Source organism: Furipterus horrens, unplaced genomic scaffold (assembly GCF_987537825.1).
Source record: "Furipterus horrens unplaced genomic scaffold, mFurHor1.1.pri manual_scaffold_12, whole genome shotgun sequence".
Lineage (NCBI taxonomy): Eukaryota > Metazoa > Chordata > Mammalia > Chiroptera > Furipteridae > Furipterus > Furipterus horrens.
In genome coordinates, this window is record NW_028327182.1 from 68,562,039 (window position 1) to 68,589,218 (window position 27,180).

The 27,180-nt window shown below is 43.1% G+C and overlaps 1 protein-coding gene across 2 annotated transcripts; it reads right to left on the reverse strand.

The window, feature by feature from the left end:
• IRS2 (insulin receptor substrate 2) lies at window positions 1-27,180 on the reverse strand. Of its 2 annotated transcripts, XM_090258292.1 has the most exons (3): window positions 22,742-27,180; window positions 11,429-11,652; window positions 1-797 (listed from the first exon to the last, which is right to left on the reverse strand). In XM_090258292.1, exons 1-2 carry the CDS (start codon window positions 26,745-26,747, stop codon window positions 11,444-11,446), a joined length of 4,215 nt encoding a protein of 1,404 aa, XP_090114418.1. In that variant the 5' UTR covers window positions 26,748-27,180; the 3' UTR covers window positions 1-797; window positions 11,429-11,443. The 2 variants fall into 2 exon arrangements, with proteins under 2 accessions (XP_090114418.1, XP_090114419.1); XM_090258293.1 differs by lacking the exon at window positions 11,429-11,652.

The following is a 27,180-nucleotide window of genomic DNA, read 5'->3' on the forward strand; positions in this document are numbered from 1 at the left end:
CTACCCAATACAGTCAAGGATTTTCAAAAGTAGGTTGCTTCAGTTACATATAATTATTATTTATTAATCCCAAGTCAACCTGGAAACTTGTTATTAATCCATCTTCAAAGTCCAATCTCAAATTTCATTTTCATTGAGAAATGTCAGTCCCACACTGGGCTCTGTCTGAGAGTAAACACGCAGGTACCTGGATTGGAGTCCAACAAGCAGCTATGTACTGGAACCAGTTTAGTAAGGCTGATGACCACACTTGTGCCACATTCAGCAGAGAAACACAGGAGGTCCTGCCGGCCCCCAACCATGCAAATCCGGCTTTACCTGGAACTGAGGTAGCACTGTGGTAGTTTTGAGTGTATGCCAGTAAATGCCAGATTTTACCACTTTAATGGTTATTGGTAGTATCTCCTAACATGCTGAGGGACAAATTTGCTTTGCTAAAATGAAAGTAAGAGAAATTAAGACACTAGCCACAATTTAAAAGGCCAATGAAAACATCCAATTTTCTTGAGAATAACTTCTTCGGCAATTGTGTTAAAAACACACACACATACATACATACATACAAACAGCACAAGGATGAATGCCCCCTATGGAAACAAGTGAGCAAGGCAGGTATTCTTGCCTTGTTGGTTCCATGTCTAATACAGTCACAGATGTTTCAAAACAAAGTAATCGCTCATATTCAAAAGGAAAATTGTAAGCAGCTTCAGATTTTTAAAAAAAATGCTGAGCCTCTTCTTTTAATGTGATTCTCTGATGTGTGATATCATGGTAATAAAGCCAGGCAGATCTTCACTCTGAAAAAGGAAAGAAAGAAGTCAGTAGTGATTGTTGGGAGCACAGAGCAATCTTTAGAGTTAGAGAAAAGATCCTCCTTTTCTGATCTGTGTGGCTTTCAAGTGATGCACTTTGGGAAGCAAATATTTATTCATTCCCTTTTCCAGAAACAAGTTTGATGGGTAAACACCTATTCAGTTTCCCTGGAGGCAGAACCACTAGGGTTAGAGTGACAGTGAAGTTCATATTTTCAATTTAAGAAAACTATTCACATGTGCTTTTGTGAGTCATTCCATTGAACAAGAGACAGAGGCATAATTCTACCCTTTAAAGAAAGGAACTGTGCAGCCTCACAGTGGCCCCTCTAACTGCCTATATCTTGATTCTTTGAGAGGGAAAAAAACCCACTGTCTTCCTGAGAGGACTGCCGAGAAGATGAGAAAACACGACACAAGTTAAAGCACACTGTAAACTATACCAATTGCGTGTGTGTGTTATATCATAGTAAAGAAGTGGGAGAAGTAATGAGTCTACATTTCTGCCCTCAAAAACCCTTCCAATTGGATCATCTATCCTATTCCTAAAACAACCCAAGATTTCAAAAGCTCCTGGAATGACACACTTGGTTAATGGCCTCGTTCATCTACCCAGCTTCCCCACGTTTCAGGTTAAGTACTGTACTCTCATTCTGAGCGTAGTGGGGCCATGGCATGGGGACCCCTAACCAGCTCTAACTGCTACCACCTTTCCAGACTGAAGACTAACTCCTTCAACTTTTGCCAGTTTCCAACATTTTCAGCATATTCTTACTTGAGGTATTCCTTCTTTAAGGGACAGACTTTGACATTTCACAGAATATTACCTTTAAAAAAAAGGCTTCTAGGTTTTTTAACAAAAATGTTCATTTCACCATTCTCCATAATTGCAGCTACTAGATTACATGTGAGCTCTGTTGGTTAGTTATGCCCTGTCTCAAGCAGGTAAGTTTTCTTGCAGTTGTATTTATATAACCTGCATTTCTGATTATTTGGAATTCTGACCTAGATGCTCACCACACTCTCTGGTTTGCTTGTTTGTGAATCTTATTCTTTTCTATTCATCTTGAGTTCAGAAGACAGATCCCCAGCAAGAGAGATATTTCTAGTGTGTCCCACAACTGGTAGAGTGTTAAACCGCTTGAGCTCTGCACACCAGGCAGTTCCCTGGTACAAACAGAAAGCCCTGACTGTATGTGTGTGTGGCCAGAAAAACAAAAGCCTGTACAGACAGGGTGATGTCAACATGCAATGGAATTACTGCATCTTTTCGTGACTTTTCAAAATCTCCCTACAATGTGACATTTTGAGGCAGTGCTAAGTGTATCTTATTATTTTTAAAAAGCTTTACTTAGGTCTTTCATAAAACTTAATAGGTAAACTGTTCTGCAAATGAAACCTAATGGAAAACAGGACCCAAAATGTCCTCTGAAGGAAAGATGCGTGCTGAAGCTATTTCATTCACTGTCATTGTGATTTCCAGTTCTAAGAGACTTCAGTGAGAATCTGAACGCTGTTCATATCCCTTAAAAAGCAGACATTTGCTAAAATCCACTCAGATTTCCTCTCATCCTAAAATAATTGCCTTTTGTCACGCAGGCCTTGATTGTGAGACAATTCCCACCACCACCCCAGAGGAGGTAATCCAGACCCTATGGATATGCTTACAGAAAGATTTATATTCATAGATTATTTTATTTTTACATTAATGATTAGCTAAATGTAGCTAAATTTTCTCCCGTTAACTCTACACCCATTATCTTGAAAATAGCTAAACAAGTAAGTTCTTTAACTCCCCAAATTTAAAACACATAGTCATAAATGGGGGGCTAATTATTGCTGGAAATTTACTTTCTCTTCTCATCTGCAAACTCACAGGGCCATGGCCATTTTCACTCCATTTTCGAGGATGCTTTATTGCTATGAAACAAGTCCTATCATTAGATGTTCATGAGCTCTCATCAATTTGAACATGTAATTTTATTTCCTGAAGTACAATTATCAAGATCTTAATTTCTATGCATTAGAATTATGAAAAAAACAGAGCTGATAAAGGCAAGGAGATCATTCATTCATGCAGTTATTCATGCAATAATCTTTCAAGATTTTTTAAAAATTCTCCTCTGGTGCAGGGCCTCACTGCGGCACATGGGATATTGATGAGTGAGAGAGAATTCCCACCAGTAGGAGTCCCATGACAGCTCTTCTCTTGGGAGGGAGTGCAAGCAGCCCTTTGAAATATGTGCAGCACTCCAGAAATGCCTGGATTGTGAAGGACTGCCAGGCTGTGGCTACCAGCAAAGGAGAAAGCTATTCGAAAAGAGGCAGCAGAAGTGAGGGCTATCAGGGACCCAGGGCTGTGCTTTAATGTCCTGACAGTAAGGAACCCAATTCCCCAGGGGATAAGCAGCCCCGGGCTTCTATGGAATGGACAGGGACATGATCCCACATGTGGGCCAGGGAGAGCCTCTGATGACTGACCACATGCACACATACATGCGCACATACACATACTAATCATGGGGGAGGAATCTGTTCATGGAAACTGGGACAGGAGCGAGCAGGCTTAGGCCAGGGGGACCAGAAAGAGGATGGCCACCAGCTCAGACACAGCTGCTTGGGCATGAAGTATGCAGTGCTTCAAACACAATTTTAAATATAGAGATGTGCACTAGAGCAAACACAATGGGGATGCAACCTGTCTATTAGGTTATAAAACAACTGCTTTCCACAGACGCTTCCTGTCACTGCAGAGGGAAAGAACTGAGACCTGTGGGCCTCTCATGGCCCCTGAAACTTCAATCCACACCACCCATCAGCCTGCCACTGAAACACCAGCGCGCTGACTGACTCCTTAAACATCCTTCCCCAGGTGAAGTACCCACACCAAACATAAATAGAGCTAGCCATCAAAAACAATCCTTGCTGAGAAACAAAAGGAGGAAAACAAGGAAAAGGCTATGGACACCCCCAAACCAGACTGACATGACTAGGACTTGCTGAGCAAAAGGATTCTGACAAAAATCCATGGACATAAATACTCATTAAGAATGCACAGAGAAAAGAAAGGGGTCTGTTTTAGAAAACTAACTACAATTTTTTAATGTTATAGAAAGAAAGCTGGAGACAAGATATGTGCCTCAACTGAGATCTAAAGCACCCTTTCCAATATGAGCCAGATGTAAATCCCTGGTGCACATGCCAGCAAAGACTCTGAGCTAGGACCACAAGGATGGAACCAGCCAAAGGAGAAGGAAAAGGGGCATGGAAACAATGTAGGGAAGATGCCTGGGCTAAAAGCACTAGCGGGTGCTGTTGCTCAGGCTCTCGTACTCATGCAGGGCATCCAGAAATCAAACCCAGGTCTGGAGGCCACTGGGTGTCACTCCTCCACCCTCAGGAAAGAGAGGAGATGGGCAGGAGCTGGAACCTAGGAATGTGAGTATACTTTTGCCTTTTCATTTACTTACTTTTAAAGTAGGTTAAAGTATTGCTCCCCTTGAAAATGTATCTGGTTTATCCAAACTAGGGGAAAAAAAAAAAGTCTTCTAACACCACTGATCTGATATATTCAACCTTTAAATATTTATGCTTCCTAATGATGAGATTCAGCAAAATTTTATTTATTTTATTATCTATATTAATTCTAGCAGAAGCCTAGAACAAATGATTTAGGATCACTTCACACTGCATATTTATTAAGATGGGAGACATTCTTTGAATATGTTAGGTGCAGCAGCAAAACAAAAAAGAAATATAGCAAGAAGCACGTGTTGCTCATGAATGCAATTACAGAACAACCTACACAAATTATGCTTCTAGAGGTACTGCATCTAAAAATAAACTTATTGATACTCATTGAATTTGTCATATAATTACAGTGTACTATTCTGTAGCTTAGACGTTGCTTTGTAAAGAATCCCATTCACAGAAGCATTGATCTAGAGTTACTTGATTTAAAACATAACTTTCAGTAAAAAAGATTAAAGTTTTTCCATATGACAGGTCATGCAGGCTAGCAATTCCCCATTATTTTATTTTTCTGCTCTGTCACATAAGACAAATGATGTTCATAGGAGGAGTGTCAGTTATCATAATGTTATAAGTATGGAGATTAGTGATAATTCCACCTCTTTTTCTACTCCATTTAAAAGAGTAATGAGAATGCAAATAATCAGAGTAAAGGTGGAGTCCAATAAAGACCAGGCCTTCAATATGTTCTACTTTACAAGGAAGAAAGGAAGAAAGAGAGGGAAGGAGGGAAGGAGGAAAAGAGAGAAGGAGGGAAAGCGGGAGGGAGGACACTGAAAAACTTTATCATTAAAACGTGAGAAAGCTCCCTTGCCCCAGACACACAAATATCAAAACACTAACATGCCATACCATCTGGGTGCTGGGCTCCATGATTCCAATCATATTAGTGGACAATATAGTGAAACATCAGGTCTAGAAGGTAGAGCACCGTATACAGCTTCATGTAAAAAGCTCCACATATATAGTCCCATGTAGGGTTCCATGTAAAGATCCAGGTAGAGCCCATATACTGTCCTATGTAAGGCTGCTTGCAGGCCCCCTGAAGCTCAGTGCAGAGTTTCATGGGCAGCCCCACACAGACAGAGTCTCATGGGGGGTTCCATGCACTGCTGAAGGGAACAACCTCACGAGCCTTTGGAAAGTAGCACTGGACCAACCAGAGTGCAAATCCATTCAATAGGTAACATCTTCAGCTGTATCTGAGTTAAGAGTGCTACAGACATTGATTTGCATGACAAAAATGAAACAATATACTTAAAATAAAATTTTATTTATTTTCTGCAGCAACTACGATTAAGAAATAAACTCTCCTGTGAACCCAAACATGTCCTTCAGACCCATTAAGACCTTTTGTGTTAAACATAGAATTACGAGGAAAAAATAAATTTTCAGTTACATGAGAAATTCCTAGAAAAAAAACTCCGATAATTCACTATCTCCTTACTTTACTGAAGACAGAACATTCTTAGAATACACAACCAAAAAAAAAAAAAAAAAAAAAGATAAGGTTGGGTGTGATAAACAAGCCACAGATTCTAAGAAAAAGTTACTGGAACTTTCTTGTAAATTGGAAAAAAAATTACTTAAAAGGAAAATATGGAAGAACAAGTTCCCCAAGACAAATGGGAGCAGTAAATTACTTTACCAACACCACTTGTGAAAGATTTAAAACTTTCTTTTATATGAGCTCATCACTTCCACTGACAATTAAAATCATTTCATTCTGAATGCTTGTTATTAAAGAAATTTTCTAGCATCAAGCTGTAACTTGATGTTAATGACACAACATGAAACAGGATGAGACAATGAGAAAAATCTAGTTTTCATATAAGGCCGGGGCTAATAAAAGGCATCTTTTGCCTTCTTTAGTTCCTGTTTATTCCTTCACGTAAGACTTTGTCTTAATCACCAAAGACTAGAGTAGTAACCAGGCTTTCTGTTAACTATTGCACTTTAAATTTCCTCTACATAGTCAAAGTTTCACTCACAGCCACTCTATTAATTTTATAGTTCACAGAGCTTCAGCCGACTTTATATCAGAATACTTAAGTATTTGTTTCTTTTACGTGCTTGTTATTAAACAGCTGCTCTTCTATGGCAAGGGTTTCCCACCACACCTGCTGCAGCAGTGTCCAGCATCCCAGGAAAATTACCCGGGAAATAAATATGCCCCCTGAATCTGGTGGACTCTCTTCTTAAATTATAAAATGTTAGTCTTTTCCAGGTGAGGATGCCTCAGTGATTTGCCCCAAGCCTCAAAGACGATCAGCAAAAAAGAAGAGTCCTTAAAGTCTCCCAGAACCTTTCTCACTTCTTCACCTGGGGCCATCATTGTCAATTTCTGCAAATAATGAAAGAGGGTTGGGTCCAGGGGATGAGGGGGAAGGAGGTCTGGAATTTTCACTTGGGGGCCCAGAGTTTAAACATTTACACCTTGTTATCAGCTCTTTATAAAACCCTCCCCAGCGACACAAAACACGGCGCAGATAGTGAATTTCTGCTCTGTGCATCTGTCTCCTCTGCCAGCCTAGGAGTTGGACCATGCCTGTCTCAGTATCTGGCACAATGTTTGGTCCTTATAAAGCTTAGTTGAATTAATATGAAACAAAAACCCATGTGCTTTATGCCATTTCTCATAGGCAGAAAGGCTTAAAAAAAAATCTTCTAAAGGAGAACAAAACTTTAGAACATCTGAGGCCCAAGACAAAAGACCTTACATGAAAGTAGTGGTGTCCTAAGGCAGAGGTCAGCGAAGTATGGCCAAATCTGGCCCGTTGCCTGTTTCTGCAAATAAAGTTTTATTGGAACACAGCCATGCTCATTCATTTGCATAAGACCGCTTTCACTTTAAAAGCAGAGTTGAGTGGCTGTGACAGAAACTGTCTGCCCCGCAACATAAGGAAGACAACGAAAAGAAAGAACAGCAATAATTTGTCAAAATAACACCGTATATTTCCAGCTGTATGTTACACCTGGAGACTAATTGATACCCCCTTTGAAAATTATCTGCAAGCTTACGTACTTTAGAAATGCAATACTGTCTACCAAAAACCACGCTATCCAGTTACAGACCCTACTGAAAATGAGGAAGTAAATCATGAAACCATTTATGAAGCCAGGACACTTTTGGAATTAATTTCCCTTACTTATGGTTCTTCTATGTGGTTTCTCATGCATAACACAAAAGTACTGAATAACTCTGATTATTAATACATACATCCCACACTACTACTCTCTCAACTTTAACAGAGGTAAAAATTATACACGTTAGATCTGCAATTCAAAAGGGCCCACATCTTTTCTCTTTCTTAGGTCATTTGAAAATGTGAATATAAACATTATGTTTCTGTCCTACAAAACAATAAGAATATTTGGGCTAAGTGATAATAACTTGCCTTAAAATTGCAAATATCCTATGTACAATTTAATTTTTTCCTCAGATTTAACAGCATTATACTTATGATTTCATACTGATGTAAAAATATGTATTTTACTTGTACTATAAAAATGTTTATATGACTTATATCTGAAGTTCTCAAACCTAAATGTCTTTATGAAATTAAGGTAATATAGAATAACAATTTATTCAAAATATATCCAACCTCAGTAGCTTGTTGTTATATATCATTACAAATGAACCTTTCTTTCTTTCAAATGTTTAAATATTTAAGAGTTGCTATTGCTGTTTTTTTCTTGTTTGTTTTATGATTCAATTTCTTTTTTGTTTTTACCATTAAAATTGAAATAAGCATTTTCTAAAGTCTGAAATTATGCTCAATACAACTCAAATGCCCTCTATAATATCACTGAATAAGCACCATACTTATGAGCATACTTAAGGTATACCCTTAGGATTCTTAAATATAATCTGGCTTTTATATTTTTAACAAAAATGCAGTAATTTCAAAATAGGTATAGTGAAGTGCTTGTTTTTCATTATAGGAAAAAAAAGATTACAGAAAAAAGAGAAAAACGTGTAATCTACTGCCACCCCCTATGCCCCACCCCACTGAGTCAGTGAGAGAGACAGTCCTCCTTCTAGATACTGAGCTTCAACTGGGCACAAATGCAGCGGCCTGAGCAGCCTCTACTTCTAAAATGTTGGTAAAGTCCCTCCTGGAATATGGTCTGTAACATCTGCATAATACAGGATGTCAGCTTCGTCTCTTGGAGGGAAGACTGCATCTAATGTAAAAGCCTTGTGCAAATGGGTACCCCTTAAAATATACCAGTAAGGTCAAGGCTCAAGGTCAAACCCTACTGAGGAATGGAAGTGCACATTCTCTTTGCCCCAGCACAGGTCAGAGTATTCATTCCACAATCAGCCACCACAAGAGCATTCCTAGGAGCTTAGGAATGACTCAGAGCAAGCTGTGCCCACACCTTAAAACCACATGCCAGTTCCATGGCTCAGGAAGACGTGGGTGTGAAAAGCCACTGGCCCCACCAGCCTTAGGGTCCTGGATCCCAGGAACCACCACACCAGCCTGCCCTCTCTTATGAAAATGGGGACATTATCCTCCTGCCCTGAATTTTTTGCCGGGTCATTGTGAAACTACCAAGTGAAATTTTATGTATAAAATTTGTAAATAAATAATACAAACAATACATATATATTTTTTCATATGCCACGAAGCGCATGCTATTGGCATGACGTGCATCTTGTGGTTGGATCCTTTTGCTTTCTTCGTGCACCTTTAAATGATATACACATGTAACCACATGTTTTGTTTTGAACTACAAAAACTTTTTAAGCCCGGGCAGCTCTTTGCTGCCAACTGCTCCTCCCACCCTATTCTTTGGGCTAATTTGTGGAGCCACAGCCATGGTATCTCTGAGCACATTTGCCATCACAGCTTTTTCTTCATTCAAAATTATATCCATGAATGACATCACGAACAATTGCAAATTCAGCAGCATATAAACAACTGATGAATACACAAAAACAATGGCAAATAGTTCCCGGAATAAAATGAATAAACTTGTTTTAATGGAAGAGAAGCAGAACAGAAGTGGAATTGTTTGTCTGGGGGTAACTCTAGGCCATGTAAAGCTAATAGTTCTCAAACGCTGCACAGAGCGCCTTGCCTAGCTGCTTTCTTCATGCCTGGTGGACGGGACAAAATGCCCGGATAGATGCTGCATGTGTCCCTGAGAGGCAGCTGCACCAAAAGAGAACGCACAAGCTCCTCTTCATGTTGTATGTGCCCAGCCTGCATAATGGGTCATCAACTAGCTGGGCTCTGGTCAGTCAGGGCCACAGGGCACTGCCTTTCTGCTTTCTCTGGCTTATACACAGACGCACCAAAATAAAGATTGACATTTAAATTCCTCTGGTGCAAATAAGAGATATAACTGACCCAAGTCCATTTATTAAATGTGCATTTTCCTCACAGACAGACTAAAAGGAGTAGGGTCTTTTACAAGGAATGCACCAGCACTTCTCATGTTTTACAGACTAAACTCCAAACTCACTCCATCAGAGCTTTCTTCAGGTAGAATTTCTATGAAATACTAATAAACAACCAATCACTTCAGTTTCCAAACCAGTTGAAGCATCAAATCAATTTGTTGTATAATCTGAATTTAGCACTCCCTACAAGAGGGAAGAATATTCGAATACCCTGGTCAGGGAGAGTTAGGAGTGAGAGGCCACACAGGCCACTGACACGGCTCCAAGAGATCTGCCAGGGTTTGTCCCAGGGGTTTTCCCTCCTCCCCTCCCTCCCCCTTCCTTCCTCCTTTCCTTCTTTCCCTCCTCCCTCCCTCCTTTCCTTTCTCTTTCTTCCTTCCCTTTTTCCCTCCCTCTCCCTCTCTCTCTCTCTCTCTCTCTTTCTTTCCTTCTTTCTTTTATTACAAAGGTGCTGCGTTACTTAGAAGACACAGAACCAGATAAGAGCAGGCACCTCAGGATGGCTTTGGCAGACCCATAATTAGAGCTCCCCATCCTTGGATTTTTCCTTAAAAAAAAAAATAATAACAAGAACCTGCCCTCCAAGGAGGTTCTGAGGACTAAATACCATTTTAAAATGTTTGATAAATTATAAGGTGCTTTATGAGTATGTTTGTGTAATCAGGTATGCAAGTCTATGACTAAACACTTACACTTTGATTTCATTGTTTATCTTGTGAAAATTTCTGGCTGCCTTCCCTACTTTAATTACATTTCAGTATCCTTAATCCACTAGAAAACTTTTAGGTTTTTTCACATATTATGTACTATTTTTGAGAAAGAAATTGAAAAGCAGACATGGACATGGTAAAAAGGCACTATGAAAGAACGAAATGACTCCAGTAGAACAGTTTTAAAATGCTCTACATATTGTTCCAAAGAGACTAAAGTTCTCTTTTACAGTGAAATATGAATTAACATCTTTATGATTGCTGACCAGACTCTACACGGTCCTTCATTACTTCCTTCTGTTCAGTTTGACTCTCATCCATATCTCTCTTTGTCAGCCACATTGGTTTACTTCTTATCCTGGAACATACACTAGCAACCTTCTGCCCCAGGGCACTTTGCATGGGTACTCATTCCCTTTGCCTATATGGATTTTCCTTCTAAATATCTACAAAACTTGCTTCTTCACCACATTCAAGTTGTCACCTTCTCCTTTTCTCCATTTCCCACTTTATTTTCTAAAGCATTTATTACCACATACAATACTTCATATTCTGAACACATTTCAAAATTAAGCTTATTTCCTAGGTTTCAAAGGTAGACTTAAAGACTCAGTACCTTCTGTTTTTGTCTTTTTAGCTTGGAAACCAAACCTTTTTCTTCTAGCCTGTACTTTAATATATTTCAAACGAGTAATACAGTTTTAAAAAGTACTTAGCATGTAACAAATGGCCTCTTTGTAATGAAAAATATGAAAATGTAACAATTCAGTTGAATTTGAAAGGGGAAGGGAGATCTAACCCTTTATGCCTCTATCCCTGCTGCCCCACAGCTGATCCTTTCACCCTCCCAAGCAGTCCTTAAGTGAAGTTCCTGTCGTTTTTTTTGTTGTTTGTTTGTTTCCTTTTTCTGGAAAGAAGGCATAAAACGTGGTAAAAGTTGAGAACGACAGGAAACTCACCTGAAACTGACTCCATCAGCCTGATGGGTTGGTAACACAGAGTTGCCCTGCCAAATGGGACTGCCCTCCTCCCACTACAGCGGCCACTGTGGCAGAGGGCAGGGCATCCAGCAGCGGCAGATTTTCAGAACAGGAGGCATTATGAGTGGAGGGGGCTGCTGGTGGCCAGGAGGCCTCCTCTGCACAGGAGGAGAAAGGGGCTTTCCTGGACAGATCATTGATGTCTGTAAAAAGGATGAGATACACAATTTTAAAAAAGGCTTCACGGCCACCTGCACATTGTTATAGGTATTTCTTAAGAAAACAATCCCATTTGGAAATTACTAGGATGATTAAAAATTAAGCAATTTAAAAGCATAAAATATAAAAAAACTAAGATTATATTAAATGTTTTGGATTATTTGAGAAAAATATTAATCAAAATCTAAATGTTTACTCTTTGTGGAAAGGCACAGTTGTGTGCAAACAGCATATTAAGCCTATTTTCAATGTAAGCTTTCTTAGCACGCAGTTCCAAATGCATAGAGAAAGAAGTGATGAGTCCACGGGAAGAATTTATATCATACAGATTAAAGACAAAGTCTCTTTTTAAAGCAATAGTTACTAGTGAGCAGAGCAGACTCAGAATGCACAGGAAAGGGAGACCAATAATTCAGAAGTGAGAAGTGTCTGGAATAGTACCATATCCAACAAAGATTGGGTACGAAAAGGAACACTGAACAGTTATGAGGCAAGGCTGCCAAGAGCTTAGAGCAGGCTGACCCCCTAGGAGCTGAGACCCCAGCAAAAATCAAACCTCTAGTTTCACAGAGAATAAAACTGATCCAGAAATTCAGCCTCTTCAAATGCACCCCAAGTCTCTGTAGGAACAAGGCTAAACGCTGAAGTGGTTCCTTCCGAATTTTCCAGCAAGCGCACCAAAAGCCCCAGCAGGGACGTCCCATTCTTTGTTTTCAGCCAGGAATGCCTAAAAAGTGGGCGCCTAGTGAAGGGCTCACAGTGGCTGCCCAGAAAACATCTTGAGGTGGGTACCGTCCAAGCTATTAAAGGTGCTGAGTGGACAGAGGCTTATTTCGGATTTTCCTGTAACCCCCAGAACATCTACTCCTGTCCTGATACACAATGATTTCTCAATAAATTGGCTGGCTTAAACCCCAACCATCATCCAGCTTTAGGAAGTGGCTGAAGACCCCATGACTCCTGAACATTCCAACTGAACTGCAGGGACTCAAGGTGTGAAGATGAACGCTTATCGCCCAGAGTTATTCCAGGAACTTAATTAAATGCTCTACGCCGAGGAAACCTGGATATTTTACTGCAGCGGTTATTTCATTTGGAACTAAGACTACTAATAAACCAGCATTACTGATAAACTAAACAGCAAATAATGATAAGAAGTAAAACAGAATTATGGTGAGTCAGTTCTATGGCACCTTTAATATTTTCATATGATCCTAAACACCAAAATGTCATTTGGATGCTACACAGACGTTAACTTTACAAAAAATGCTCATTTCAAAAATTTGCCAAAATAAGTAAAATCTAAAGATGTTTAAAAATTCATTAATGTTCATAAGCTTTTCAGGCTTTCATATCTCTTATATCCACACTGTTCACTATTAAAGTTTTAAATTTGTTTTTGTTTACTAACTAATTCAAGTTAGGTTTCTGAAACTGACCATATAATAAATTTATACTCCTGGATTATAATATCCTTAAGAAAGAAAATATCAAATCTTACAGTTCTGCAACTAATATATTTTTCTAAAGTACATCTGCATATTTTCAATTGAACTGTACATTTATTAGAGGTCTACTTGGTGAAGTAACAAAAGTTCTTTGCAGAGGTTTCACCAAACTTATTTGATACATATAACTGGAAAAGCATATAAAGAGCTTATGGATTTGTTTTGTTTTAGTTGCCTAAAAATGTTTTTTAGGTCACTTTTATGTTGAAAAACAATTTAAAAAACCTACTATCATATAATAAAACAGAAGCATAACACTGCCACAAAACACTTTAGTAGTTTATTTTTTAAAATGCATCCAGGCTGTGGTATAAGAAACTGGCAATCAATATCTTTCTTTCCAGGAATTTCTGTTGTCTTCTAAGTTCAAAAACTCCGCAATGTCCACAGTATACCTGAGAGCTAGCACCTGTACTTCCGAACTTCCAACAAATTCAAGCTGCTCATCACACTTTAATCCATGCCTTGTTTAATCCTGCTTATTGTCCAGAGTTCCTAAAGTATTATTTGCATCGTCCTTAAATTTAGTAAGAACATCCTGGCCTATTTCCAAACTTCTCCCCTAACTCACAATTTCCCCATTTCACCCATCCACAAAGGGGTTCTGGAAGCACCGAACAAGGCAAAAAGAGCAGGAAGCCTGCCTGGGCGTGAACTGGGCCCTGGCAGGGCAGGGGCTGGGTGGGGGAACTCACTTGACGGGTTTGGGGGTGACCTCCCCACAGACCTGGGAACTCAAAGGCAACAGATGGTCAGTTACTTCAGTCCCTATTTTAGTGACTTCCCATCACCAGCACTGGGCAGGGCAGCCAGCACTCAATTCCCAGGTCCTCAGAGGAAGGCAGGATTTCACAGAGGGAATCCAAACCTGCCCAGGGGAAAGCCTCCTGGGTTTATTTGTGTATATTCCCTATAGAGCACATCAGAATCTTTACCCTGTCGGCTTTTCTACCTAACTTGGGAAGTGATCAACAGATAGGGGTTCTGAACTTTTATTCTTCTTAACCTAAAAAGGAGTTTCATCACTCCATTAATCCCTGATAGAAGGAAAAAGCCTTCCCCTATTTTGTTTGTCCTGTGTGGCAGACAGTCTCCAATCTCATGCCTGTTGTCAACAGAGATGCTGAGTAGATTACTCATGCACATTGCTTACAATGGCAGGCTCACAGCCCTGAGGCTGCCATCTGCTAGGGAGGAAGTACTCTCTCCTAGGATGATGCAGAGACTGACAGCAAATGTAAACAAAACCCTGACTCACCTGCAGGAGTAGAAGACCATAGATTCCCCACTATATTTCTGAAAAATATGGATAGCTTATGAACTTTTATGTTTCCTTAGGTCTTCTTTATTCTTTTAAACATGGGGTTATAGTAACCTTCTGAAAAACTATTATTCTTCACATAAAAATTCAGTTAAATGTTTTTCCTCAGGAAAACAAAAGATCTTTAAAAAAGGGCACTGGTGAAATAATCCACTCCTCAGAACACCTAGCAACAACTGATGAGTTACTTATGGTTCTTAGGCAAACTCTAAATTGGTTAGTTTTCAAATAAACTCATCATTAAATAGGTTAATGACTCATTTCTTAGGAAACTGTTAATGGACTTATGCATAATGAGGGATATATGATATTCTACTCATAGAATAAACGCATCTTAAAGACACCTCAAGCAGCAACTGAGACACCAGCTGACCCCTTAGGAACCAGACTAGTGGTCCAGGGTGAACCAATCTACAAGGAGCAAGGACTCACATTTCCCAAATGGAGGCCTTTCAAAGTGAATTCTCCCAAGAATTTTCTTCCTTCTCCTTTTTTTTTTTTTTACAAGCAAGCACATGATCTTGAGTGTTCACCAAAATTTCATTATTCTGCCTCATCAGTAACACTGCTCATACACAGTTGTGAGCAGCCCTATTTCCTTGATTTACAACATGCCCCTTATTTAGGGGCCTCTGCACACTCTATTTCTGCCCACTGGCATACCTGGTCTATGCATGAAAGAATTTACTAAAATGCTGCAAAGTAAAAAGATGGATATCACTCCCCCAAATACAAAACTGTTCTAGAGGGAACAGGCCATATCCTGGGAGAAAGTTATTCATCAGTACACAAAAAACCTAAAGAGACAGATAATTTCCTATTCTTTCTTGATAATACTTACAAACATCTCTACTAACTCATTAAATTGGTGACCTTGGAAAACTCTTGACTGCCCTCGGGCTCTGTTTTCACAACCTTAAAATAAGTTACATTATATCAATGGTTCCCAACCCTTTTTCCTCAAAAAACTACCTTGTATTTTTTTGTTTTTTTCTGATTGTCACCACGCTTTGTGGAGTTTTAATATATTTGATGGTGGTGATGGTGGGGAAGTATCTTATCAAGTATAATATATAGTTTGCTTTACTGAAACAAAAACAGAGTAAGGAATATAAGTTTTCCACATTGCAGATCATTAGAAGTCCAGGAAGTGAGAGAGGAAACCCCCAGAACAGATGACCAACCAACTTCATTGGACCCTAAAATTCACTGACAAAATGAGAGCCTTGAAAATAGTATCGAGCCTAAGCTTTTCAAAATGGCAGGAGTAAAAATTGGTTAAAAAAATAGGGGGCTTTCCTTCAATGTCCAGTCTTCCTGCTTAAATGCCCCCATTTTTTTTTCTGAATGAATATTGCACAAAGAAAAGAGAAATTAAGTAACTATCACCCAAGTGAAATAAAAATGTTAATTTGAAAGTTGCCTAAGGTGGAGTCTACAATAAAATCTTAATGTAACTATTGTATATGAGCTTCCAAAGTAGACACAATGTGTATAACTTGGAGAAAATGTGATATAACATGAAGAATATACTGGGTAGGGATTGGAAGCTGGTACCAGCTGGAGAAATAGGAAAATGCTGGTGGATCAGCATCTTTGTAAGGTTAAGCCCAACACTACTCCTTTTAGCATGAGAATCCTGGGAAAGTCACTGGACCTCTCCAAGCCACAGGCTCCTTATTTAAAAAAATAAAAATAAAAATAAAAAAGGCAATCCATGTGGCCCTGCTTATGTCATAGGTTTTTGGAGTATTACATGATACTACATATATGTCAACACTATGAAGTGAAGAAAAACACCTTTTGAATTTTAAGCAATTCTTTTGCTCCAAAGGGGAGAGGGGCTTGTACTTATCTTTTATATCTTTTAATATTGATCAGATAATGGTTACATGTTTATCATCTCCAATTTCAGTAGCATTCTTTCAAAATCCTTCACTGCCCACCAAGTTTTGGGATTGTTATAATCTGGAGACAAAAGACAGCCTGATTTAAGTAACTACTTTTAACCTTGCATAGATAAAGCACCATGACACATTCCTAAATACCAGGTGGGGCAAAAGCAGGTTTATAGTTTTGAGTATGGGCAACAGAGTTTATTCTTGTACTATTAGTTATTAGTTATTGTATTATTTTCCATACAAACAACTCTACACCTACTTTGGTATGACCCTATATTATAGGTTATCCATTAATACTATGAAAAAGCGTAAGTCATTCATCACATAAATATATGGATTTTAAAGTAACTATTCAAATCGCATAATATAATGAAATCTATCATAATCCCTATTTTTACACATGGAAAAACTGAAATTTAATACTATACCATAATCATTCACTGAAGTATTTGTATCAGTATCATATGGATAGATTAAAGTAACTGTACCAGTATAATTATACTTAAGGTTATAAAGTTTTACCATAATTAGAGAACACATCATTATTTAGTATTTGAGTTTCAGTTATGAAAAACTCCACATCAAGCCTCTTAGAGCAGAACTACAGAACCACACACAAACACCATCCTAAAATAGTTATTTCTAGAAAATTTAATACCCTTTAAAATCAATACTGAAAACCCAGTGTTTACAAAGTGCTATGCATGCGGTCATTTATCTTTAAAGTATATTATGGATTACAGTATTTGACCAAATATTCCAAATTTCGGTAACAGCACAGTAAGAAATACTTTCTAAATCTTGTCTGTGTGTATAAATACTGCATACAGCATAAGAAAACTGGGCCAACTCTGAAGATATATTTGCCTGGTTAAGTTTTATAGTCTTTGGACATGTATAAGTGACTTTGTACAAAGTTAATATTTTTCTAGCCCAATAGAAATCAGAATCCTTAAATTGACTATTTTATTGTATGTAAACAGGCAGCCTATAAGTTTTACCAAATTCTATTTTAGCACAATCAGTGAATTCAGTTCCAATAAACGTGGAAAAGTAGCACAATCAGTGAATTCAGTTCTAATAAACATGAAAAAGTATCTTGTATTATCTGTACTCACAAAGCAATATACAACATAAACTCTCTAGTCAAACTTTCTTCTGTGTCTTTTATTTTAGTGCACAGTTAATATAAGTTTCTGTAGCTATCTAGAAGAAAAATCAAATAAATAGCAGTTATCAACCTCAGCATTTCCTCCACCTTAAGTGATGACTTAACCAGTTCACAAAAAATTTACCACTGAACTGTCTACAACAGTCTACTTTGAATGATTCAAAATAATCACTGCAATCTCAAAGAACACATTCAAATTAACAAAATTAACAAAGAAAGTGTGTTACCATCTAAATTTAGATAGCACTGTTTTCACAAAATCTGCCACTGACAAATAGCATGAACTGATTTATAGAGATTCGGAAATGTTTTCATTTGTTTATTAAAATGCCAACATGGGAATGTCTTGCCCAACTTGTACAGAAATACACATTCTGCTCATGTCTGTAGTCAAGTCTTCAGAGAATTCACCATTGCTGTGGTCTCTGTGGAAGGACTGGCTTTGGGGCAGGGCACAGCTCTTTGCTTCCCTCTGAGTCGTTTCCCCCACTCTACTTGGCAATGCAGATAAAAGAGTAAAGTTACATTTTCCCTTAAGTTTCTAAGGTGAAACAGGAACACTTGATTCTGTGCTACCCAAAAAAACAAAACAAAGAAACTTCTCCACTTGCCAAATCTGATACCAAAAGTTAACTAGCTCTTGGAACTATGCTTCTACAGAAAATGCATTAGTGGGAATTTTAACAGAAAACCCATTATACCCAAGCTGTTACTAAAACTTCTCCAAGTTCTCCTCTTCAGAAAGAGCTTCATTTTGATACTAATAGTTCAAAAGACCATGAAACATTAATTATCTATTAAAATTTCCTTTGGGGGGAGGAGGATCTGTGGAAGAACAGAAGAATGAAACACTAGAGGTTTTCCTACCATGTTTGACAACCAAGCAAATCAAAACAGTGCAGGAGTGACCATCCTAATAAAAACTCCAGGCTTAACAATATCTCTTAATATGTAAACAAATCAAAAAGGTAATCAAAAGTATGGTCTTAGTATAGTTTCAGGATGACGGCGCTATTTTACTTGTTATTTTACTATGTAATTTAAAACACTCCTTCCTTACAATTGATAATTATCTATGAAAAAAATCTCAAGTTAAATAAAGAGGAGAAAAAACAATGGTTCTTGGAGACTGAGGTGGAACTAGCAATCAAGCAGAAAAGGCAAACATTGCTTAAGAAAGTATTGATTGGCTCCATTTTTAAAATTAAAACACCCATTTACAAAAGTGTCTTTCCTGTATATTCTCAGAGTTTCAAGGCAGTAAGGATCAATAGCATCATTGGATATATTAGGACATTTCTTCAAAAGAGCTTAACCACTCCTAATGTTTACTATTTCTTGGACTTCCTAGTGACCCTGTGACACATAAGGGAGAGACTTATAATTATCCCATTTTACAGACAGAGAAAGTGAGAAAAAGGGATTAAATGGCTTCCCTCTAGTCACACAATGACTCATTAAGATCAGCAACTAGAAACCTGGTTTCCTGATTTCTGGTTTAGTGTTCCACAGGCTGTGCACGCTTCCTTCTGCAAAGTACTATTTTTGTAAAGGTTTCTCTTTCAATAAAGGAAATAGAACAAGTCATGTGACTTTCATTCACGAAAGCCTCTGTGTTTTCATTAGCACCTTAGTTGTCTGTTCCTGGGAATAGGGAAGGAGCAGTGCACATTATTATCTTATTTTGACAAGAGCTAGTCAGCTACAGCAGAAAAACAAGCACAACAGAAAAAATAAAGGGTAGTGGTTTGTCAAGCAATCTCATTGGGGCTTTAAAAGTATTCAAGCTCTTTAAGACTTCAACAGGCAATACTTTTAAAACAGAAGTCATGGCTGTATTCTTCCTGTAAAAACATTTCTCGTATTCCATTACTATAGGATATGAATAAACAGTCCCTTTTATCAAACAAAATTTAAATACAGATGCTTTCAGTGGCAATTCTTATCTAATCTGCCATGAACACACAGAAAAACCAATTTTAGAATAAAAATCCCACTAAAAAAGGAACACTAAAATAGCATATTCCAGTCTATAATCAAAATACAAAAATATATGAAGTTAATTTTAAATAGCAGTTTTAAAGCATAGTAAATTCAGTAACATATTTCCACTTCCCCAACAACAACACGCTAACAGATTGGTTCAATTTTTCTACATACACACACAGAAAACACATGGTAAATAACCTTCCCCTACTCCCAAATGAGATGCATACTTTAGAGTTAGATTTTTATTTTCTCTCGACTAATATATTTATATCATATACATAAACCTAAAGTGTACTAACTTTTCATTGGCTTTATCACTGAAATCCCACCCCTATTCCCAATTCTATTGTAAACAACTATCAAGCATTTCGGGAACCTTAATCTTTGTCACCATTTATGCAAATAGCAAACACTACCCATGTGACTCCAAATTATTCTGCAGTTTTTCCATGCAGAACCTGAGAAGCTCGATGTGGAAACAAACATACGCCAGTTCTGAGAGCCAGGGCAGTGCATGCAATGACCCAGGAAGTTTTTTTCTTTTTCATCTTCTAAGAAATGCTCTGCAAGTCTTCCTTCTAGTAATCATTCTCTCAGAGGACACTAATGTCCTGTGAACTTTTTATTTATGAGCACCCCAAACAAATGACCATGGGCATGCATGAGTTAGATAAAAGTGGATGTTCATTCTGAGTTTCTAAATGTTCTCCTGGCTTCACAGACCACAATTTAGCTTCCACATTAATTAAGATGACACACTCCTCTTTCCGATTCTGTTCTCTGTTCAACTGAGTTTACTAGAAACCCATTTAGTATTTGGTGCCATTTAAAAAATGTGGTTTGGGCACAATGGATCAATTGCAGTTATCAATTTTGCTTAAAAAGAGTCCTTTTCCTTCTTAAAAGGGTGTTTACCACCATGCCCACACAGACTTTGGAAAAAGAGCAACCAAATGATCTCTCATCTTTGTTCAGCCAACATGAAACATACAAACTGCTTTTTTGATTTCAGAATTCTGAATCCTATAGGTTGAAAGGAATTTTATACTGGTGGGAAATCTTAAACAAAACAAGCTAAATTGGGTATCTAACTAAACTTATCACTTGCAGTTTAAAATTTTCCCTAGTCTGAAAAGGGCACCATATCATACATGAATCACATTTCTGAATGTATCTACGTTATCAAAAAGGCCTCAAATCCTTTTAGGCCTGTAGACACACACTCCAGCTCACTCCTGTTACTGAAAGAACCCACTCCTGGGGCCCTCCTGAATCCAGTCCAGGTTTTAACTGCCTACTCCACCAAAAAAGCAGTAAAAGGTGTTATGTTCTCAGACTGTTTTTCTGATTAGACTCAGATTTCAGCAAAATGTACTTTCATGTTCACTGTGGCATATACCCATTTAGGCACACCAAATAAATTTGTGTTTTTTCCCCACTCAATTCTAGTTATACTGTGTTTATAGGTCTGTGTCTTCAAAGGCAGCTAATCCTCAACTCCCTGACACACTAGCAATTTTTCAGAGGTACCTGTAGTGCTTATTATAACTCCAAGTAAAGTGACCTTCAGCTGAGAGTCATCATTTATGGGACACATTCTGACAATTTCCAACTGATTTAATTAGACGCAGAAGCACCACACTCCTGATAATTCTGTGATTCTTTTCATCTTTTATCCTATGGTTTTAATAAAAACGTAAATAGCTTTTCCTCTGTTATATTAGATTAACATGGTATTCACCCTACAGCTAAAATCCTATAGATATTATCAAATGTTTGCTGCATTTATATAGCATTAAACTGGTCTGTTAATTTTAAGAACCCAAGCCACCTTGATCATCACGTTGAAACCGCCCCCCACTCCCCCAGACTATTGATTGACCTTAGGCAAACGTCTAGGACGGCATCCACTCCTGTGTTCTGTGGTTCCCACAGTGCCTCTATCTTACCAGCAATCCTGCACAGAAACAGCTACAAAATTACATAAGAAACTCTCTTGAACTTCCTCCACCCCTTTATTCTCTCTTTCCCCACTCATCATTTAAAGTTTGAGACACTCAGAATGCACCACCAGCTGCAAAGCAAGCAGTCTCTCTCCTCATGGATATTTGATGAGAATGTGAAGAGCACACAGGCACTATCCTACCCAATTGTTCTTGAAAAGCCCCATGTTGTTGTCTTCACCTGTCTTTTCTACAACACTGATTCTAAATCCTGGCTGCACTTTATCACCTGGGCAGCAGAAAAATGCTCATGCCTGGGCTCTGCCCATTGGATGCTTTACTTGAATGTGTCTGGGATAAGGCCCAATAGGTAATTTCTCAAATCTCCTCAGGTGGGTCTAACCTGGGGCAGGGGATGGTTCCCCAACCAGCAGCATCAGTACAAGCCCTGAACTTCTTAGAAATGCACATTCTGGGGTCATACCCCAGACCTACAGCATCAGAATCTCTGGGGCTTTACACAACCCCACCACCCTGGTTTCAGTAGACCCTCCAGGTGACTCCTAGGTATGCTTAAGTTGAAAACTTCTTTTAAGCTGTGTTTAAGCAGTATTACTACTTCAGCCTCTTAGGAGAAAAAGATTGTCTTTGATGGAAAAGCCCCTATAGTTTATGTATAAACTATAAATGGTGGATGGTTCCCTTTAGCAGCCACAAAAAATGGATGCTCATTTCCTAAGTGACTTTCAGGCCCGATTTTATAAACTTTAGGCTCAGTAAGAATCAGCTGGGGCCTGGCTCCAGGAAAACAAAGAGAAAAGTGAAGGTTACACGCCTGGGAGAAGTCAGAACTTCAGGGCTCCTCCCAGTAGAACTTTCCCACTCTCGAATCAAGAAGTCTGTGTTTGCCACCTCTTTGGGGTGGTGACCGGGGTTGGGGTGTGGGGAGCATGTCTAATGTTAACAGATGGGAAGAAGACTGTGGGAAAGAAGAAACATGGTGGGCCTAAAAACCAAATAGTATGAAGCTTCACATTCAACTCAAATTGACTTGACTGCTTTTGACAAGGTCTTTGGGGCAACGGGAGGACACGGGAGCCAAAAGTAAAAAACCAGAAGCCAGGGCCGAAATTTTGGCATTTGGGTCAAGGTACCAAAGAAGGTACAAGAAATGAACCCACAGATCCTCACCCACTTTCCCACCCTTCCTCCCACCAGCCACAAGCTCAGAGGGCCTCACCTTTAACAATGGTGGCCTCCTTCAGGTGATGGGACAAGAAGTCAATGCTGGCATAGGTGTTGGAAGGCAGGGCTCCAGGGCCTGGCCCCCCACACACCCCACCAGCACTGCCAGTCCCCACAGTGCTGATGAGGCCCCCAAGGCTACGGGTCCGGCCCCAGGCACTCTTGTCACCAGGTTGGGGATGCGGATGCTGCTGTGGATGCGATTGTGGGTGCTGCTGCTGGGACGGTGACAGCCCTGGCTCATCCCTCACATCGATGGCAATGTAGTTGAGGCCATTCTGGAAGCCAGCAGATGTCTCCCTGCACATTGGAGAGCCATTGCCCCCAGGGCATCCAACCAGGCCCCCAGGCTGACTTGGTGTCCAAGGCCGAGCTGGCTGGGGAAGAGGTGGCTGCAACTGGTGGGGGGATGTAGGGGGCTCATCGCCCCCACTGAGGACACCGATGCCACCCCCTTCACTACTTTTCCTGAGAGAGACATTTTCCACTGAGGCCGAGTTGTGGCGCTTCGGGTTGTGGGCAAAGGATGGAGACACAGGAGTCACAGTGGTGGTTGAGGAGAAAGTCTCAGAGCTGTGGCGGCGACGGCCCCCCTGTGGGTCTGCACGAATGACCTTGGCCCCCCGGTGTGGGTCTGGGGGCTGGCCAGCCTGCAGAAAGGCCTCGACTCCAGACACCTGATCCATGAGACTCAGCCTCTTCATGCCAGATGTGGGGCTGGTCAAGCGGGCACCTTCTGGCTTCGGGGGTGCCACGATGGGTTGTGGCGGGGTGGCAGCCACGCCAAAGGCCATCTCGGTGTAGTCACCATTGTCCCCAGTCTCTGAGGACGAAAAAGAGGCAGCGCTGGGGCCCTGGGATGTGGATGCAGGAGGCAGGCGGTACAGCTCTCCTGGGGAGGGTGGGGGAGGGGGCTGTGACTTTGAGGAGGAGGGGGCGGCAGGGCGTGGGGGCAGTGGTGGGTAGCGTGAGGGGGCCTCAGGAGACAGGAGGGCATCCAAGGAGCCCACCGGGTCACCGGTTTGGGTACCAGGCTTGGGTGACTTGGGCGAACTGAAGTCAAGGTTCATGTAGTCAGAGAGTGGGGAGCGCTGCCGGCTGTCGCTGCTAGTGCCCGGGGTGCCGGAGCCCAGAGACGAGGCTGGGCTGCTGGCAGACAGCAATGAGGAGGATGAGGCTGCGGAAGCCAGCAGTGGAGGGGCAGGTGGTGACAAGCGGGCTCCTGCCTCGCCAAAGTCAATATTGATATACTCGCCGGGACTCTTGGGCTCTGGCGGTAGAGGGTACTCGTGCATGCTGGGCAGGGTCTGAAGCCCCTCCAGGGACAGGCGTGTGGGCCTCACTGCCCGGCAGCGCTGGTTCAGGAAGCCCTCTGGGCGACTACTGCAACTGCCACTCAGCCTCCCTGGAGAAGGCACTACAGAGTGAGGAGGCTGGGTGTGGCCGCCCCCGCCAACCCCAGTGATGAAGACACTGGTCGACTGTGTGGACCCCACGCTGGCCTGAGGCTCCAGCCTTTCCTCTTCCAGGATGCGGCCCACAGGGGAGCTCATGAGCACATATTGGTCATTGTCCCCACTGCAGGTGTAGGGAGCCTTGTAGGAGCGGGGCAAAGAGCTGTAGCAGTAGCCAGGAACGCCCCTGAGCATCTCTCCGCCGCCATGCAAGGCTGCTGAAAAGAAGTCCGGTGGGGTTCCCGAAGTGCCTGCGTCGCTGGGGGACATGTTGAGGTAGTCCCCATTGGGAAGCAGCTTGCTGTCAGTGTTCTCCATGGACAGCTTGGAGCCACACCACATGCGCATGTATCCGCTGTCGTCTGGAGAGCTTTCGGCGGGGGAGCTAGCCTTGTAGCAGGCCGCGTTTGCTGGAAAGGCCCTGCCCGCCACATTGGCGGGTGCTGAGACTGCAGGTCCGGTGGGGGGCAAAGCTGCAGCAGCTGCCCGTGGCTGCAGGATCTGCTTGGGGGCAGACACGCTGGTGGGGCTCATGGGCATGTAGTCGTCACTCTTGCAGCTGCCACTACCACCACCCATAAGAGCCACCCCAGGGGTCATGGGCATGTAACCATCGTCCGTGCCCAAGTTACTGCTGGAGCTCCTATGGGACCCAATCTCAATGTCGCCGTAGTCTTCGGGATAAGGGTGGTAGGCCACTTTGGGAGAAGATGTGGGGCAGGATGGGCAGAGGCGGCCAGAGCTGCCAGAGAAGGTAGCCCGCATAAGAGTGTATTCATCCAGGGATGCAGAGGAGGGCTGGGGCACTGGCCGCTGTCGAGCAGGTGTGGTCAGGGAGTAAGTCCTTTTCCTCAGCACCCTGTCCAGGTCCTGAGCTCCGTCCCCTGAGACTCGACGGTAGGGGCGGCCACAGTGGCTCAGGGGCCTGTCCATGGTCATGTACCCGTATAGCTCACTCCCACTCCCGTCCCTGGCCGGGGGTGTCTCGGCGATGGACTCAGGCGTGTTGCTCCTTTGGCTGCAGAAGGTTCTCAGATCCCCAGGGCTGGAGCCGTACTCATCCAAGGACATGAAGCCGGGGTCGCTGGGGGAGCCAGAGGCTGAGGCGCTGCCACTAGAGGGCCGCTGGCTCGCGTGGTGGTGCAGGGGATGCTGCAGGTGCGTGTGCGGGCCCGGAGGCAGTGGGTAGGAGCCTGAGCCATGCCCGCTGCTGGACGACAGGCTGCCTGGGCTGGTGGCTGCCGGGGGCGAGTGCGCCACGGGCATGGACATGGAGCGGCTGTGTTGTAGGGCGCCCCCTGCTGGCGCCAGCGTCACCTTGCTCGCGCGGCTGCCGCAGCCGCCGCTCAGGGTGTGCGAGCGGCTCAGGGGCGCGCGCACTGGCCCTGGGCTCAGGGGGCTCCCAGCCACAGACACCGGCCTTCCGCCCACCGCCCCGGTCCCCGCCGCCACGCCACCGTCGCCCTCGCTGGCCGTGCGAACCCGGCATGAGCTGCATTTGGTGGCCGGTGGGGTGGCAGCCAGGCTGTCGGTGCGCGAGCGACGTACCAGGCCCGTCTGGCTGGGAGGCAGGTTGACGAGGTGGTGGTGGCGGCGAGCGCCGGGAACGCTGATGGGGTGCGTGGCCGATGAGCCCGACGACTGGCTCTTGCTGCGCGGCCGGAACTCAAAGAGCTCCTTCAGCGCTTTCATGGCCTCCAGGATGGTCTCGTGGATGTTCTGGGCCACCACCGAGTCGTCGGCCTGCATCCACAGCTCCCCGGGGCCGGTGACAGCTGAGCGGCCCACTTCGATGAAGAAGAAGCTGTCCGAGTGGCCGCAGCGGCGGATGTTCATGAGCTGCAGCGTCACCGACGGCTGCTCACAGTTCAGCTTTACGAAGCCAATAGTGCGCGCGGACAGACACAGGCGGTAGACGCCTGTCAGGTTCTTGCTCTGGCCCAAACCCTTGGGCTTCAGGTTCACCTGCCACACCTCGCGGTAGGCGGCCGTGGCGGGCGTCACCAGCCCGTAGCTGTCATCGGCACCCGCCGAGCCGCCCAAGGCGCCGGGCAAAGAGGCACTGCAGGACCCCGCGCTGACAGCGGCGGGGGCCGAGTCGCCGGCACCAGCGCGGCCCTCACTGACCAGGTCGGTGAGCGCGCGGTACCAGCCCTCCTGCTCCTGCTCGTTCTCGGCCGCCACGGCGAAGTACTCGTCCTTGGTGTAGAGGGCGATCAGGTACTTGTGCTTGGCGTCGGCGCGCTTGTTGATGTTCAGACAGCAGTCGAGCGAGATGACCCGCTTTGGGGCGCCTGCCTTGCTCCGCCACTTCTTCTCGCTCTCGTAGTACTCGAGCCGCGGCGGCTGCGGCGCCGGACCCCCGCCCGCTGTCCCCTCGTCACCGCTCGCGCCGGGCCCGCGCAGCACGAAGAAGCGCTTGTGGCCATGCTTCTGCTTGCGCAGGTAGCCGCACTTGCGCACGCTGTGGTTGTTGTTGTTGTTGTTAAGGTTGGGGCCGTCGCCGCCCGCCGGCCCGGGGGGCCCGTGCAGCGGCGGGCTCGCCATAGCAGCCACTTCAGGCCGCCCTGCCCAGCCCGGCGTAAAGGGGCTCGGGGAGCGAAGAGGGGGCGGGGGCGGCACCCTCCACCCCTGCTCGTCCTCTCGAGCCCGCGCCCCTTGGGCCCAGGAGGTGGGGAAGGTTCGGAGAGGCCCGCGGGGGCCGCCGCCGAGCAGTGGCGCAGCGCCCTCCGCACTCCGGGGCCCCAGAGGATGCCCAACGCCGGCAGTGGCCGCCTCCTGGCCCCGCTGCCCGCGACTGCTGCCTCCCGGGCTCTCGGGCGGTGCCTGGGGACTCGCTGGCTGGGTGGAGAGTCGGGGTCCCCAAGTCGAGGAGCTGAGACTAAGGCTCGCACGGCCGCACCAGTCCCGCCGCCGCACCGCGCTCCAGGGTATCCCGGTGAGCCTGAGCACCCGGGGTCCGCGCCGCTGCCAGGGCTGC

Excerpts from the sequence above, each read along its gene's own strand:
- IRS2 (XM_090258292.1), bottom strand. The coding sequence starts at position 26,747 with ATGGCGAGCCCGCCGCTGCACGGGCCCCCCGGGCCGGCGGGCGGCGAC. Across the intron at positions 11,653-22,741 it reads GGAGGCCACCATTGTTAAAG|ACATCAATGATCTGTCCAGG; the intron begins GTGAGGCCCTCT and ends TCCTTTTTACAG.